At 42.7% G+C, this 17,685-nt stretch overlaps 1 protein-coding gene across 1 annotated transcript in view; it reads right to left on the bottom strand.

Moving 5' to 3' along the window:
* Window positions 1-17,685, bottom strand: part of LOC135090262 (voltage-dependent calcium channel type A subunit alpha-1-like) — a 290,421-nt gene that overhangs the window by 83,850 nt on the left and 188,886 nt on the right. The window contains exons 6-10 of the mRNA XM_063986871.1: window positions 17,418-17,524; window positions 5,798-5,953; window positions 3,511-3,734; window positions 2,455-2,558; window positions 1,818-1,933 (exon numbers count right to left, since the gene is read on the bottom strand). Of these exons, the coding sequence (XP_063842941.1) occupies window positions 1,818-1,933; window positions 2,455-2,558; window positions 3,511-3,734; window positions 5,798-5,953; window positions 17,418-17,524 (707 nt within the window). The remainder of the gene's footprint in view (window positions 1-1,817; window positions 1,934-2,454; window positions 2,559-3,510; window positions 3,735-5,797; window positions 5,954-17,417; window positions 17,525-17,685) is intronic.

The following is a 17,685-nucleotide window of genomic DNA, read 5'->3' on the forward strand; positions in this document are numbered from 1 at the left end:
GATGCTGGTGTATACTTTTCTTTATCACCACAAGTATCATCAATTTCTTTATTAGTCACTAAGCCTAAAAAATTGCATATATTATTCTTCATTATCAGCAGTAGCTTTATCTTTTTATCAAACACTCATGCACAGAGGAATAAAGCTTTGGACACCTACCTGCTTTACATATCCACTCCACATACCCATTCAACTCTCTCTCTAACTGCTGCTGTCTTCTAAGTTTTAAAAATTCTTGTCTATTTTCTACTCTTTCTCTCTCCTTAGCAAATTCACTGGAATCGAGAAAGGGAGAAGGGGCAATAAGCATGTAAATATAAGGCAATAAGTACTGGAGACTGCAATAGGTACAGGTGTGATCAAGAAATTATTACCTTGTTACACCCACTTTCACTGTCACTTACTTTCCTGAACCATGCATCCTTTGACAATCTTACGTCTAATCTATAAGGAGGCTGTCAGATCAGAGGACACAAGGCTGCAGGAAAATAGCAAACAATGAAAATAAGTGAAGGTTTTATCAATTTCTGAGCATGACTGTACATAAGCAATAGATTAGATAGCAATAATTTCCTGGCTTAGAAATAGTAGGAATAAAAGCTTCTGGATATACAGTGAAGACAAGAACATCCTAAAATTTCTTAACATACTTTCTAACTGTACCTAAGCAAGTAGATCTGATACCAATAACTTTTTAGCTTAAAAATACTGGGAATAAGTTTCTGGATTTACAGCGAACACAAGAATACCCTAAAGTTTCTAAACATACTTTCAAACCATACAAAAGTACACTTGATAACAACTTCATAGCTTAGAAATACAGGCAATAAACTTCTAGATTTACAGTGAATATGAAAATACGTTAAAAAATACACTAAAACTTAATACGCTTTCTCCAAGACGTAATTATTGTCAAACTGGCCAATGATAAAAGTTGTGTGGATGACGAAGTTCCCTTGCCAAACATTATTATTTATTTGGTGGTACTGGTATATGATAAATACGTGGATAACCTTGACTCATCACACACGCAGAAGAGAAAGGAGATGAAAATAAGAACATGACCGGCACTTTCCAAAGGTCGTGCTTAAAATGACATCAAGTGGCCAGGATTAAATGGCAAAGGTCACTGCTCTCTTTCACCACTGAGAGATTAACACCGTCCTACTGAACACATGATGGAAACACTTCGGAAAACTTAAGTTTACGTATTTGTTGATAAATGGTGTTTGTGTTTTTATTCTTTTCTTCCTTGTGTGTGTGTGTGTGTGTGTGTGTGTGTGTGTGTGTGTGTGTGTGTGAAGGGTGTTAGTCAAGAATTAAAACCTGATTAACAGCCTCCTACTAAACAAATGTGATGGGAATGGTTTGGTTAGAAGCCTCAAGTTTATGTAATGTTTGAGAAATGGACTTAGTTTTTTCCTCCTTGTGTGTGTTGAGGAAGTTAGTCTGAGTAATCTAAAGAAAATGGAAAGTAAGGTTAATCACCATACCAGCGGACATGAATATTATAAAAGTGTTCTGACTGAGGTGGTTAATTTTCTCACATTTCCCCTTCTCAGCTTCCAAAATTTATGCAGAATTCAGAAAATCCGTCAATCTGTGAATAAGCTTCTATGCACCAGACTGACCCAGTAACCTTCTCTTCTTATAAAACTGAGGATCATACTTTAAATCCAACATTATGACTTTGATTACACAGCTATACAATTTTACAGATTATACAGCAAAGTAGCAGAACTGTCAGACTGTGTGAGGTGGTACATACAGGCAGAGATACAGGGCTCTACTATACTGAGGCTGCTTGTGCCCAGTACCTGCTTTACAGATCCAGTCAAAATAACCAGTGAAGGCATCAGTGAAATTTCTCCTGATCCTATACTTCCTGTGGGCTTCCCTTTTCTCAACGCGTTTCCTTTCATTGGAAAACTCTCTGTAAGGTAAGCAATTGTTCTGGCTAAGTCACTTCATGGACTTCACTGCCACTGCACCACACGCTGAAGTTATTTGGCCTTAATGGAAGTGTGTATGGGTCTTGCATGTGTGTGTGTGTGTGTGTGTGTGTGTATTTACAGTTTTGTGTATGTATGTGTCCAAATAATACAGATACTGACTGAAATGAAAGAACGACAAGGATAATTTAAAAACTCAAAGAAACATGGAGACAAAGATAGGAAAAGTTTACATAACATATCTTAATAACCATTGTGTGACACTCGTTAAAAACATGTAACTGGAAACTGATATCGTTAAGTCTGGACAACCAGTAATTGGCATGTTCTCATTAGCACAACCTCCCCACCACTCTCAATAACACAAGCACTCACACCCTCACTTAAAACACGTTACAACTCTGACTAAATCCCTTAAAAATAAATCAATAGGTAAAACTTGGATTAATTCATATTTTGGTACATTTAGAATTCAAGAAGGTAAACAACACTTGGTACTCACCCAGACAACACACCAAGAACTAAGTTGAGCATGAAAAAAGACCCCAGCACAATAAGGGGCACAAAGTAGAGGAAGTTGAATTTTCCACCCATTGCATCATTTGTCTGTGGGCGGGAAAGAAGGGTTAGTCTGTGATCTGATACGGTTCCTCCTCCTACTGATGTTGACATGCTCTGCTGCCATGATGTGACTCAAAGGTGGACTGTGAAATTATTATCTTGTGAGACATGTGGATTTTAAGATGCAAAGTTAGGTGGAAGGTAAAGAAGGTTAGTCTGTTCTACTGATGTTGATCTAAACTTTGCCACCCTGATATGACTCACAGATGTACTACAAACTTATCTCATGAGACCAGTAAACTTGTGAATTTTAAGATGCCAAGTCAAATGAAAGGGGAAGAGTCTGACTGCATTCTGATAGGATTTCTCCTCCTACTAATGTTGATCTGAACTCTGCTGTACTGACGTGACTTACACATGTACTACAAACTTATCTCATGAGAAGGGTAAACTTGTGAATTTTAGGATGCCAAGTCAGGTGAAGGGCAAACAAGGGTTAGACTGTGCTCTGATAGGGTTTCTGCTCCTACTGGTGCTGATCTGAACTCTGCTGCCCTGACATGACTCAAAGATGTACAATACTACACACTCCTTGTCTTGTGAGATGGGTCGACTTATAAATTTTACGATACTAGCTTGAAGAGTTTTCAGGAAGTACAAAAAAATAATGGAGAAGGGAATAATGTCAATACAAATACTACTGCTTTCAGAGTACATGTATGAGTACCTGGCATGAGATATTATACACTGTCACGTGTAATAATGGACACAAATCCCTAGCAACATCACAAACAGAAGTTTAAGAGTAATACCAGTAACTACCATGAAATACTGTACACTGTTGCTTGTAATAATGGAAAAAATACTGAAAAGACAAATACTATGGATTACTGTATACTACTGGTTGTAATAATAAGAAGAAAATATTGAAAATACAAAAAGGGTATGAGTAACGGCCAATGGATATTACACACCACCACCAGCACCTCCCACTCACCCAGTAGAGGATGGCCGTCCAGCCCTCCTGTGTGATGCACTGAAACACTGTCAACATAGCAAAACCAATATTATCAAAGGACGTGATACCATAGTTGGGCCCATCCCACTTCTCCAGGCAGGTGGATATTTCAGGATCACAGACATAGGCACCGCTGGGAGCCTGGGACCTATTCTCCGTTTGAAAACAGGGTGTGGCCATCTCTCCCTCTGTCACTATCTGATCTGTAATGACACACCGGGGCGTGAGGGAGGGAAGGATCGAGGGATGGAAGGAGGGAGGGAAGCAGATGATGGGGATGTCATGTGGTGTGGTGTTCTGATGCGGTGATGTACTGTAGTTGTTGATTGTGTTCATTGCACTCCAGCAGATGAAACTTTAATACTGTATTGTTCGTTGTTACTCATGTTCTTATAGTCAGGACATTGTCATAAGGCAGTCAGGTGTGTAAAGGAATGGACAGCAAAAACAATTATGTCTGTAACAATGAAAAAAAAAAAAAAAAAAATAGCTTAATCTGCCACAACGAAACTGTGATTGTACAAACTGACTGAATGTTTCCAAAATGGAAAGAATAATAGAGTGTAAAATGAACAACTAAAAATGCATGTATAAAGTTAACTGAGAGAGGTATTCCAAGAAACAATTAACAGATATGTAATTCTAAACACAAAAACAGTTTCATCACAAAATCCGTGGAGTGCATGTTATCGCTAACCTAACTTTTTTTTTTTTTTTTCATAGTCAAAACAGATTATCATTAAAATACATTCCATCAAACTTTCCTGGGTTCTGAAAAACTTCCTCGATGAAGTTCCTTTGCAGATAACTTATTTCAGTGTGTTACCTTTTCCATTTCCAGAAGCAAGCCAACCTTAAGATGGCGTCAATGGTGGTTTTTGACCTGCACATCCCTAATGGTGATGCTGGACATGAAGTGCGAGGCGCGGTGGGATGGTAAGGAGTCATTCAAAGCGGGTCCTGCCTCCTGTTCTGTTCCTCACTCACAGTCCTCCTTAGTTTCTCCCTATGTGCTTTGCTTCCTCTTTCTTACGCTTCTTAACTCTGTCATTCCTTCTTTGGACAATATTGAAATAGCATTGGCATTTTCATCTGAGAGCTTTATTAGGATATTGAAACGTAGTGCAGATGTCAGGATGAGAACGGAGTGTGGAAGTGAAGACAAGGTGTTTCATGTTTCGTTATGATCGGTTCGACACGGCTTGGAAACACTGAGAGGATCGCCGTGAGGGAAATTAGATTCGTGTCGCTTCCTTGGTCGCCGGAAGAAGGATAGTGACCATTTGCCATCTATAGTATATTGTATAAAGCTGCATAATAAGTAAATCGCCGTGAAGTAGGTTATAGATTAATTTAGCTCTCTTGGTGACCAGAAGTAAGATAAATTGCCATTTTCCACTACTGAAGACGTAAGGCTGCATATTAATTGGATCGGTGGCAAAGAAGTTTGAGATTCATATAGTTCCCTTGGTCATCAGAAATAAGATGATCACTACTTGCCACCAGAGAATCTTGTATAAGTTTGTATATAGACTAATTCGTCGTGAAGGAAGCTAGAGACACGTTTAGCCTTCCAAGTCACCGTCACAAGAGAGACAGTTGCCACTCGCCACTACAGAGTCTTGTATAAGGCTGCACATTGACTAGCTCGCCGTGAAGTTACAAATTGACTGAACTCTCTTGGTTTTCCGAAGAGAGTGGGTAACACTTGCCAGTACAGAATCTTGCATAAGGCTGCGTATTAAAATCACTCAAAACAGATAAAGATGAGCATGTATTTTCTGTTAAAGTTTCGAAAATATACAATTCTTGATGTCTCCTCACAATCACGTCTTTTAGAAGTGTCCTTCGATGATGGTGAGTGCTGTACAACTTGTGTATTGTGATGCACTTCATAAAACTCCGAGATTTGGAAGATTCGATGGAAAATATTGACCTAAGACCGAGGGAAAAGAATGCAAGGAGTGGCAACACTGGGCATTGGTCACTGAAGCAGCGCTCGTGAACCTTACGAAGCATCGTTTCCAGCCTATTACTATTATCATTATCTACACGAGGAGAACAGATACCAGAAAACTTGTCAGTTTGTAACAAGGGTGTAATTATCTGTTCATCCTTTCACTTAACACAGTAAACTGAATAAACAACATGTGGAATAAGATAACACAAGAACAAGACACTCACCGCCAACCTTAAAAAAAAAAAAAAAGGACACTTACATAGAAAACCAAAACAGCAACAGCACCAGAGCCCGCAACACACTTACCTAAGTTGGCTAAACTGTAGCATGTTTTATGGAGAGCACCAGAGTAGAATTCAAGGCCGATGATGGCAAATATAACAATAGCGAAGAGGACGAGGAGCCCAATTTGAAGGAGGGGCGCCATTGCCTTTATGATGGACTTGAGAACCACCTGCAGGCCTGGGAACAGAGGGGCGTGTTTAAAAGTGAAAGGATGCCTGAAGGAGAGGGGGGGCGGGAGGAGGTGCAGGAGGGCAGGACGGGCATGCAGGGTCACGGGAAACGGGAAGGAGTAATGCCAGGGGTGACTTCCTGAAGGATATCTGGATCGTGTCATGCCATAGGATATAGGATGGGATGTAGTATTGTTAGATAGGATAGAAAGATTTGGCATGCTGGTGTAGGATTAGTGTAGGATGGGAAGGGTCTAGGAATGGGAAGGAGTAATGCAAGGATTTTCTGAAGGATATCTGGTTCCAGTCATGATGCAGTAGGATACAGGATGGATGTGTAGGATGGAAGGGGTTAACATGCTAGGAGTAGGATGGGCATGGTCAAGGGGAGATTTTCTGAAGGATGTCTGGTTCCTATCATGCCGTAGGACGTAGGAAGGGACATGTAGAATTGTTGTGTAGGATGGGAGGAGGTGCAGGAGGATAGGACTAGCATGCATGGTCTTAGAACTTGAAGGAGTATTGCAGGATGACTTTCTGAAGGATACCTGGTTCTCATCATGTAGGAGTGGATATAAGTAGGAAGGAAAGATATGCCATGCTAGGTGTAGGATTACAGTAGGAAGTAAAGGACTTACGTGCTATATGAAAGGATTTGGATATAGGATTACTACGTAGGACGGAAGGATATGACATGCCAGGTGTAGGATTAAAATAGGAACGGATGCAGGACTGAACCTGGTGCTTTATGAAAGGACTGGGCATAGGAGACTGTGTAGGATGACCGTGCATGATTAATAAGGATAGGAAGGGTAGTGTGGGGCATGTACCGTAAGATTGTGAGGATAGAAGGGCTTGGCATGATGTAGTTAAGGACACAGGAATCAGGAATGAGGTTCAATGTTTGTAGGATATCCATGCTAAGGGCGTGAGGTGGATAAGGCTCAGGAAGGTGAAGGAGGGACCAGTCTGGGTGTAGGAATGGAGTGCAAAGAGGCGTAGGATGGTGAAGGATGGTCATGCAGGATACGAAAATAATGGAAAAAGAATGAAAGTAAAGAAGAAGGATGTAGGATTTAAAGATGGCCATGCAAGGATAAGAAAAATGTAGTGGGTGTATTTTAAGGATTTGGGTTTAAAGGATATGGGAGAATGGGTAAGGGGAATGGGTGATATCATGCAAGGTAATGGGAGGAAGACTGGGCTGAGAGGAGAGGTGGATGGGTCTGTGGGTATATTAGGAATAGGAAGGAAATGAGAAGTGATGGGGAAGGAAGAGGAATGGGGAAGGAATGTATGGGGAAGAGGGATAGAAAAGGAGGGTATATGGAGGAAATGGGATGTGCCTGGAAAGGTAAGACATGCCAGGAAGAATGACGGAAAAAAAAGAGGAATGGGGAGTGATGGGGAGTGATGGGGAAAGGTAAGACATGCTAGAAGGAAGAGGAATGGGAGAGGAGAGAATGGGGAGGAATGGAGTGATTGGGAGTGCTAAGACATGCTAGAAGGAAGAGGAATGGGAGAGGAAGATATGGGGAGGACATGCGTAGGGTAGGGATGGGGGTGGGATGGGTAAGGATGGGTTAAAAAATGGGGAAGTCAATATATACAAAATTACATACGAATGATAGGTAGTGATGTGTCAAAAAATTAATTCACGTAGTTATATATTTCAATGAGCAAAAATATTTATGAGAAGTTTGAAAAGAAAAAAAAAGTTACAAAATGTGTTGTTTTCTTTATAAAAATTCTACAAAAGGTAAAACAAAATATATATAAACACATGGTTGGGGGAAAAAAAAGTAGTGGTGGTGGTGATGGTTGGGGGGAATGGGGAGGGGAGGAAAAAGAGTTTGGGGTGGGGAGGGGAGATGGGGAGATGTAGTTCATGTGTCAATCATTCAACAGTATATGAGAAAAAAAAAAAAAGGAAAAAAATCTCAAAAATTGTACAAAAAATAGGTACAAAAAATAGAAAAAAAAAATAAAATGTAGGAATATGTATTAAAAAGGGGAAAAAAAATATACATATACGTATGCTACATTCACGCACACGCAAATACACACACACTCAAAAATACTTCTCATTTTGGAGCGCTAGTTGTGAAAGAAAACGGGAGGTGAGGGAACACTTAAATGATTGACACTTTCTTGCTCTACTGGAGGAGGAGGAGGAGGAGGAGGAGGAGGAGGAGAACGGAAGGAGAGATGGAAGATGGGGAAGGGGAGATTAAATGGACGACAACAGGAGGAGGAGAAGGAGGAGGAGGAGGGACACATACAATGGACAAAAAGAGGAGGAAGGGACATGCATGGCCAGGAAGAGGAGGAACAGAGAAAGGGAGACTGGGCGAATGAGGGAATAGAGAGGCTAAGGAAAAAAAAATAAAAAATAAATAAAAGGGAAAAAGGGAGGGAGGGAGGGAGGGAGGGAGGGGAGGGAGAGAGGGAGGGTGAGTCACAGTATAACACAACTTCTTATAACAACACGACTCCCCGATATAGGAGGGGGAGAGAAGGGGGTAAGGGGAGAGACAAGGGGGAGGGGGGACGTAAAAGCTACCGGTGACTACGATAAACAGATGGAAGTGACTCTTAACACACGCTTCATTAAAGGTGAAAATAGTAACTAGAGAGAGCATTGGGCGTCTGGAGAAGCGGTTATCACAAAATATTATCTGGGGGGGAGTGAAAAAAATAGCTTTAAAAAAAATATATATAGAGCAGTTATATATATATATACACAAATGGTACGTGGATATATGTATAGATAGATATTTAAAAAAAAAAAAAAAGATCTGCGATGTTTATATATATATATATACAGAGATAATATATATATATATAGAGTAGTAATATATATATGCATCAAAAGTGGGTAGTTAAGATTATTATTATTATTATTATTATTGTTATTATTATTATTATTATTATTATTATTGTTATTATTATTATTACTATTATTATTATTGTTATTGAAAACTTGAGGTGCACAGCAGACGCGGGGGACACTTCTATTTTTTTTTTTTTTTGTATATACATAGATACAACAATGACTGAGTATGAGTGAAATGGGCCTCTTTGGGGATGGGGCGAGGGAGGGAGGGAGGGGGAAGGGAAACATGAAGGAAGGGGAAGCGGAAAATGGAGGGAAGGAAAAAAGAAAAATGAATGACTCGTATATATAAAAATGCAATAAAAAAAAAAAAAATATATATATATATATACACAAAAAAAATACTCTCCCTCCAGTGTATACATATTAACATGATATACATATACACATGACAAAGGGGAGGCAAAAGGGAGGGAGGGAGAGAGAGAAACTTGGCGGGCGGGGGGGGAGAGAAAAATTTAGAGAGACATGAAAAAAATATCTCAAAAATTTCAAAAATACACCAAAACACTAAAAAAAAGTCACTACTGGTAAAAAAAAAAAAAGGGAGAGGGAAAGGAAAGGGAGGGAAGGTAAAGGGAGAACCCGAGTTAGCAAATTCTATAGTACAAGCTTTTTTTTTTCTTTACAAGTTCTGCAAAGGGGCGGCCAGCATTGGTTTGCGTCGCTAGGGGGGGTGGGGGGCCTGAGCCTTGACCTGAGTGCCATGAGAAGGTGGGGGTGGGCGGAGGCGGGGGGACTGGGGGTCAAAGGTCAGGGGGGAGAGAGAAAGAAGGGAGAGGAAGGGAAGGAGGGAGTGTTAGAATGGAGATTTCATTTTTCATAAGGAGTGAGAGTCTGGCAGTGACCTCATCCCCTTTTTTTTTTGTCTGTTTCTCCTTTTTTCTTTTTAATGTACTATCTTCCTCCTCCTCCTTCTCCTCCTCCTCCTCTCTGCCCGCGACACAAAAAAAAAAAAAAGAAAGAAAAGAAAAAGAAAATCTAAAGTCAGATGAAATGACCTGATTTTTTTTTCCTTCATTTCATTTTTTTTTTTTATTTATTCATTTATTTATTTTTTTTTATAACAGTGACCCCGTTCCCCGACCTCATCCCGCACGCACACGCACGCACATACATACAGACACGCCGGACATACACACATATGCATTAGAGAACTAGCGAGCATTCCAGAGAGGCAAAAAAATAAAGGGTTTTGTAAAGGTGCACAGAAAGATAAAGATTTAAATGTACTTACCGCATCTCGAGGGTGAAAGAGGGAGGTCGGTGGATGGAAGGATGTATGGATGGGTGGGTGGAGGGTGGAGGGTGGAGGGTGGGACGAAGGGATGGATAATATGGAAGGGATTAGGCGATGGATGGATGGATAGATGGATGGATGGATGGATGGTGGTGTGGTTTCTCTCTCTCTCTCTCTCTCTCTCTCTCTCTCTGAATGAATGACAGATTTTTTTTTTTTTTTTGAAGAGAATCAAAATATATATAAACAAAAGACACGTTGATGCTGTTCTCGAAAAAAAAAGAATATATATGTATGAAATTGATGTATAAAATTTGAAAATAAACAGAAAAGTCCCTGGATAAGCACTGACTGTCCAGCAATTAAATAAATGAATAAATAAATGAGTAAATGAATGACTCAGTGAGATAATACGTTGATAAATGGAAATAGATAAATAAAGTTTTGTGTAAAGTTTTGTGTTCAGAAATAAAACTGAAGAATGAGAAGAAGAAAAAAAGTGACATTGTTTTCTGTTTTTGAGAATGAAGCTTCGAAAAAGAATAAAAGATGAAAACTCTGAATAAAAAAAAGACGATATTGTGGGCAGAAAGCGACAAACGGTAAATAAACAAACAAATAAATAAATAAATAAACAAAAAAAAATACATGACATCCACTCGTTTTTTTTTCTTTTTCCGTTTTCTTTTTTTTTTTTTTTTTTCGGTCAATACTTTCAGGATTTCAAAATTTCAAGCTTGTACAAATGGCAATCTTCTCACTCAATTACTCGTTCACTTCTTAAGAACAATCCACAACTTTGTTAATTCCCGAGAACTTTTTTGCATCTAGTACTTTGTTCTTGTGTATGTACGTCAGTTTCTCTTACTTTCTTTCTTTTTCACTTTTCTTCATTTGCCATTAATACTCGTTTTAGTTTCCCCTCTTTTTCATTTCCCTCCCCGCGCATAATATTCGTGTTTGTTTAGAAAGTGGGAAATGAGGATAGCTTGGATAACTAGTAGTAGTAGTAGTAGTAGTAGTAGTAGTAGTAGTAGTAGTAAGTAAATAGTAATAGTAGTAATAACAATAATGAGACAGTATTTCCAGACAATAAAGTAGAGAATTTCGAACAGAGAGAAACTCATTACATGGATCATTGACAATCTAAACTCTCTCTCTCTCTCTCTCTCTCTCTCTCTCTCTCTCTCTCTCTCTCTCTCTCTCTCTCTCTCTCTCTCTCTCTCTCTCTCTCTCTCATCCTCCTCAATGCCACCATCGTATTTATAGATGCTGAAGTGTCCATTTTTAAAGATTATTTGTCACGAGCAAGCTGAGTGGCGTTCCTGACAGTTATTCTCACAGGTAATTCCTCAGGTATTTTCACAGGTAACTGACTCCAATGGCTTTCTCACAGGTAACTAGATCTTCTGGTATTTTCACAGTTGGTTGGTTATTTGTTGTCGTTGTTGTTGTTGTTGTTGTTGTTGTTGTTGTTGTTGTTGTTGATGTATATTGCACCTGCTGGAGTCTTAAATCAATCAGTCAATCAATTAGTCTACCTATTTCCTCCTTCTTCCATTTTTTCTTCTCATTATTATTATTATTATTATTATTATTATTATTATTATCATTATTATTATTATCATTATTATTATTATTATCATTATTATCATCATCATCATTAACATCATCATTATTAACACCACTATCCTTACACACACACACACACACACACACACACTACGTCTTCTGTAAACCATGAAAATCCTTGAATCATCCTTTCATTCACTCCTTGCCCACCACCACCACCACCACCACCACCCCTCCTTAGCCTCCTTCAAGCCATAGATAGTCTGCGTATGCATGGGAGAGAGAGAGAGAGAGAGAGAGAGAGAGAGAGAGAGAGAGAGAGAGAGAGAGCGTGACTGTGAGGTACTGTCGAAGTGAGTGGAGTGAGGGGGTGTGGTATTGAACTGGCGTCTGGGAGGTGGAGGAGTGGAGGGGTGGAGTGGAGGGGGAGGGTGGAGGGGAGGTGGAGTGGGCGTGGTTCTTTCTTGCCATACGCCGCCACGCAAGCTAGCCAGCGAGCCAGCAGTCCACACACACACATACACACACACACAGTTTCTCGGTCATTCCCATTTATTCCATTTATTCCTCGCTTGTGTTTTAGTGTAGAATCTCTCAATAGATCTGATTCTGAGGCGAGTTAACTTAGCTTGAGTGAGAAGGGAAGGGAGGGGAAGGGAAAGGCGTGTGTGTGTGTGTGTGTGTGTGTGTAAGCTTGATTGTTGTACGCGTGTCTTAATCTCTCTCTCTCTCTCTCTCTCTCTCTCTCTGTGTGTGTGTGTGTGTGTGTGTGTGTGTGAGGCCCCGCACACACGCACGCACGGATATCATAATGTCTTAGTGTGTGTGTACGGTGCGGGGGTGCGTGGTGGGCGAGCGGCGAGGAGAGAAGTGGGTCGGAGCTGGTCTAGAGTAGTCAGGGCTGGTTAGGGTTGGTCGGGGCTGATAGGGGATGGTTGGACTGGTCAGGGCTGGTCGGGGCTGGTCGGGGTCAGTCAGGGCTGGTCGGGGCGAGTCGGGGCGAGTCGGGGCGGATCTGGGGTGGCTGTTCGGGACTGGTCGGGGCTGGTCTAGCTGGTCAGGGGCTGGGGGCTGGTGGTGGCTGGTCGGGGGCTGGTCGAGGCTGGTTGGGGCGGGTTTGGCTGGTCGGGGGGCGGAGACACCTGGCGGGGCGGTGACAGCATCCGGTCGCCATGGCAACGAGATGAAAGAGCCTTCACTGATCAATGGAGGGGAGGGAAAGGAGGGGAAGGGGGCGGGGCGGGGCGGGGCGAGAGAGAGAGAGAGAGAGAGAGAGAGAGAGAGAGAGAGAGAGAGAGAGAGAGAGAGAGAGAGAGAGAGAGATGGGGGGGGGAAGGGTTTCAGGATTCGGTTCAAGCTTAATACCGCATCATATTGAAACCCACACACACACACACACACACACACACACACACACACACACGCGCACACACACCTTACTATTCCATCTTAGAAAATTAAAAATGAAAAAAAAATAGTAAAAAAAATACAGAATTCGTTCATATAATTTTTTCCTCATTGTCTCCTGTACCGTGTGTGTGTGTGTGTGTGTGTGTGTGTGTGTGTGTGTGTGTGCATCCAGGACACGCCCACCTCCCTCTCCTACGCCCACGCCATCTGTTGTCCAGTTTTGGCGGCGCGCGACCTTCACTTTTTTTTCTTTTTTTTTTTTTTTTTTTTTTTTGTCATCACGCGAGTCTCCAGTTTCTTGTCTGCTCACTTGTCAAGGGACTGCAAGGGAACACAAAGGAGGGACAAGGAGCATCAGACCTGTTGGCTCTGCTATGAACGCCGTTTCTCCTGTGCATTGCAACTGTAGGAAGTGAAAATGTGCAAAAATAATGAACACGCGAATGACTAAATAAAGTAAATACAGTAAAAGAAACATATATCTTTCTTCACGTAACCTTTCGTAAATGTTATCGAAGACTTTTTTTTCTGTTTTCATGTCCAGTTTCCTTCGTCTATCAGGGCCAGGATGGTGCCTCCTGACGAAAGACTTTTTTATTTGGCATTTGGGAACCGTCATCTCGAGTGGATCCCCTTCCTACTCTCAAACTGTAGCCAGGATTTGAACCCGTGCTCTCGCGGTCCCACTGTGCCACGGCGGCCCCAAATATGCTCGAAGACTAAAGGAAATTAAAAAATAAAAAATGTCTATATGAGAACAGCATGACAGTCAGAAATTTAGGAGAGACGGTAATATTCCAAGAGAGAACCGAACGTACACACACACACACACACTGTAGAAGAAATCGTTAATTTTGGATGAAAAAAGAAATAGGCAGAGAGAGAGAGAGAGAGAGAGAGAGAGAGAGAGAGAGAGAGAGAGAGAGAGAGAGAGAGAGAGAGAGAGAGAGAGAGAGAGAGAGAGTTATCTCAAACATTCTTCACCACCACCATCATCACCACCACCACCACCATCACCACCACCACAACCATCACCACCACTATAAAAAAAAAACAATAGTAGCAGCAACAACCAACAAACAACAACAATACGAGTAACAACAGCAACAACAGCAACAACAACAACAACAACAACAACAACAACAACAACAACCAATGCGATTATTTTGAAGAAAGAAGAGTTGGAGGAGAAAAAGAAGAGGGAAAGAAGAGAAAGAGTAGGAGTAACAATAGCAACAGTAGGAAGAAGAGGAGAAGGAGAACGAGGTGGAGGAGGAGGAGGAGGAGCAGGAGGAGGATGAAAAAAAGGGCAAGGAAAGGAAGGAAAAAAAGGATGGAGGAAAAAAAAGGGTGTAGGAAAGAAGGAAAGGGTGACGTAGGACAAGGAACAAAAAACAGGATGAAGCAAGCAGGATAGAGAGGTGATTTTCCTTATCAAATGCAGGATATATAAAAAGCGCTATTTTCTCTTTTTTTTTCATTTTTTTGAGGGAGTTGTGTGTGTCAAACATCAAAAACATCAGCGGAAAACAGTGGAATGATCAACTTTTTTTTTTGTCTTTTTTTTTTTGGTTGATTCATTCTCATGCAAAAAAGACTCAAAAGGCAGACTAAAAAAAAAAAAAAAACCAGCGGCAGGATTAGCGAGGATTTGTAAGGCAGGAGGACTTTTGGTGGGGTTAGGTTAGGTTTGGGAAGGGGTAGGAGAGGTTAAAAAAGTTGGGGGTAGAGGGGGAAAGTATCTGCGCGGCTCTTTTCTATTTTTAAGGTTTGGTGGGGGGAGGAGTAAAATTTTTTGAGGGGCGGGGTGGTATGGGCCAGACCAGCCACTTCTAAAACGTAAAAAAAAAAAAGGGGAACCTGTTTTTAATTATTCTTTAAGGGCGAGGAGGGGGAACGAGGGAGATGAGAGGAAAGAAAGAGGGAGATGAAGGAAAGAGCGAAAGCAGGAAGAAGAGAAGACAGAGAAAGGAAGTAAAGATAAAAAAGACCAAGAGATGGATTAAAAAATTTGTCTACTCTATACACGAAACAAGTACTTGGAGAGAAAAATTGATAAAAGGGGGCAAAAAAAGAGGATAAAAAGCAAGTCACATGTTTTTAACCATGAACTGCAAAAAACAAAAAAATCCCTGATCAGGGTATTCTCTTTTAGTATCATTTTGCATTTCTCTTTTATTGGATTACTAAGAATCTGAGAGCTAAGATGGGGGAACGGCAGCTAATTATTTCTTGACTTCTTTTTTTACTAACTTGTCTTCATTGTGACTGACTTTAAAGGGCAACAGTAAAGTATATATCGATCTATTATATCAACTCTTACTCTTGTTGTGAGCGTTACTCTATGAACCACATTTTTGGAGCGTAGCAACAGAGAGAGGCGGGCGTTGAGGAAGAAACGGAAGCCAGGAACTGAAGACTAAACCAAACTAAATGTAAGTGTAAAGAAAGAAAGAAGAGGAGGAGGAGGAGGAGAGGTTGGACGAGGCCAGGGAGGAAGAGAGGTATGAATGAGGGACCCAGGTTAGAAGGATGGAAAATGAAGGAGGAACAGGAGGAGAGAAAGGTAGAAAGGAATGATGGTGAGGAAGGTGAGGATGAGGTCTTAACAAAGGAAGGTTTGGGCAAGGGTGAGGCGAGGAGGCGAGGGTGTGAGTGAGGCGTCTTGCTGGTGGTGAGGGAAGCGGAGGGTGTAGCTTGCGGGTACATCAGCAACAAAAGAAAGTAACTAAGGAGAAGCGAACAAGTAAGGATGACATGTCAGAGAGAATGGGAGCACTACAGTCTAGCTAAACTGGCTACTTACTCGGTATGCCTGATACTAGTTTTAAAGGCCTTAGTACCCGGATAGCTCTCAGTGTTCTTAAGTCTATTCCTATGTCTTTCCTCACAGATAACGTGATGAATCTGAAAAGCAAAGATAAAAACCATAGCTACCAACTAATGACCACTAGGTCTCCAAGCTACTCACTAATGATATTCACTATTGTTTGAAAGAACACACACTAATATCTAAGAAAAATTTGTTAGATGTTATATAAAAGAGAGAAGGATAGTTTGGGGAGCGGGGGTCTATGGCCGGGGTGAGGAGAACAAGAGTGGCCACGGAGATAAACTAGAAATGCTAGATCCCTATGACGAGTGGGGGAGGGAGGGTCGGAGGGACGCCCGGGGCAGGCGGGGCGTCAACCCGGGCACAACAACAACAACACGCTGCTCGCACGGGCGGCTCCACTAGGGCTCTACCTTTGTAAAATAAGCGAGGCTGCTTTAGCGGGTAAGTAGTACAGAAAATGTTAGGTAAAAACTGTCTCTCGGCCAAACTACTAAAGTGATCTATATACCTATGGTTCTCAGTGTGTCTACTACAGGTGATGCTGCATTCATGGCGCCCAGCTCCAGCCCACACGCACACACACTCACACACACACACACTGCTGGCCCGCGTGTGTGGCGCCCCGAGGCGACGGGACTAATGCTCCGATCATCAGGGCTCTAGGTACATGACCCCATGCGTCCACTGTTCCCCACTACAGGAAGGTGAGGTAACACTGACTCACCACCAACACCAACACTCAACAACTCTAGTCCCCCCCTTGAGCAGTTAAAATTCTTTGCTCTACATCTACCATTCTATTTACCATGTCTAGATGGATCATTCACCGCGGCCGTGAGCTACCCACTAGAACGAGGCCGCAGCAGCAGCAGCAGCAGTAGTAGCAGCAGCAGCAGGAGCAGTGAGGGGGGGGGCCGCCAGGGGGCAACACGGGGACACGCCAGCCACCAGATCCCCAGGGCGGCACCACCAGGGCCTCGCGCCCCCGCCTGGCCCCTTCCTACCCGGTGGGGGGAGTAACTGAAGACGGGGAGAGGGTAAGGGAAGGGGAGGGAAGGGGGAGGGGGGGAGTGAGACAAGGTCATGATGAGTCATTACTGAGGTGACTCAGCGACGAGGCTTCGATACCCAACACTGAATTTACATAAGAATTAGAGGGAGAGGGGAGGCGTGCTGCACCAGGCCACGCACGCGCGCACGCACTTATGGAGAATTATAATTTTTGAAGGAGAGACAACTTGGGTCATCTGGAAGCCAAGCCCTGGGGAAATGATGGGGAGGCGAGGCAGGCCTGGGGAAGGGAGGGCACCTGGCGGAAGTGCCGAGTGCCCGGTGGCAATGCCCTGGCGGCCGCGGCGGCCCGAGCGTGCCGCCGTGGGTGCCGCCTGGCAGCGCCACCGCCACCACCACCGCCACCGTCGCCGCCGCCACAGTGCCGCAGCGGGAGGGAGCGAGACTACCTAGCGAGCGGGGGGCCGGGAGGCTGCAGCAGAGCGCAGTGTTCCCGGGCCACTTACTTGGCAGCCGAGAGACCAACTTCAGGGGCCTGAGGACGCGGAACGAGCGGAGCATCCTCAGATCCACAGTTTGGCCAAAACTGTCCGCTGCTATTATTGTCATACCGCTGTCGTAGGGAGATACAGCCAAATACTATCACAGGACCCAGCCAGCGGCAGCCACTACCTCACACCACGTTCACACCCTCACACTAGGCTAAGCTGGTGGCAAGCCAATCATCACCCTGAGCACCCTCACCCCGCTGACCTCTGACCCCGGCAAGGCTGC

Source organism: Scylla paramamosain, chromosome 34 (genome assembly GCF_035594125.1).
Source record: "Scylla paramamosain isolate STU-SP2022 chromosome 34, ASM3559412v1, whole genome shotgun sequence".
Classification (NCBI taxonomy): domain Eukaryota; kingdom Metazoa; phylum Arthropoda; class Malacostraca; order Decapoda; family Portunidae; genus Scylla; species Scylla paramamosain.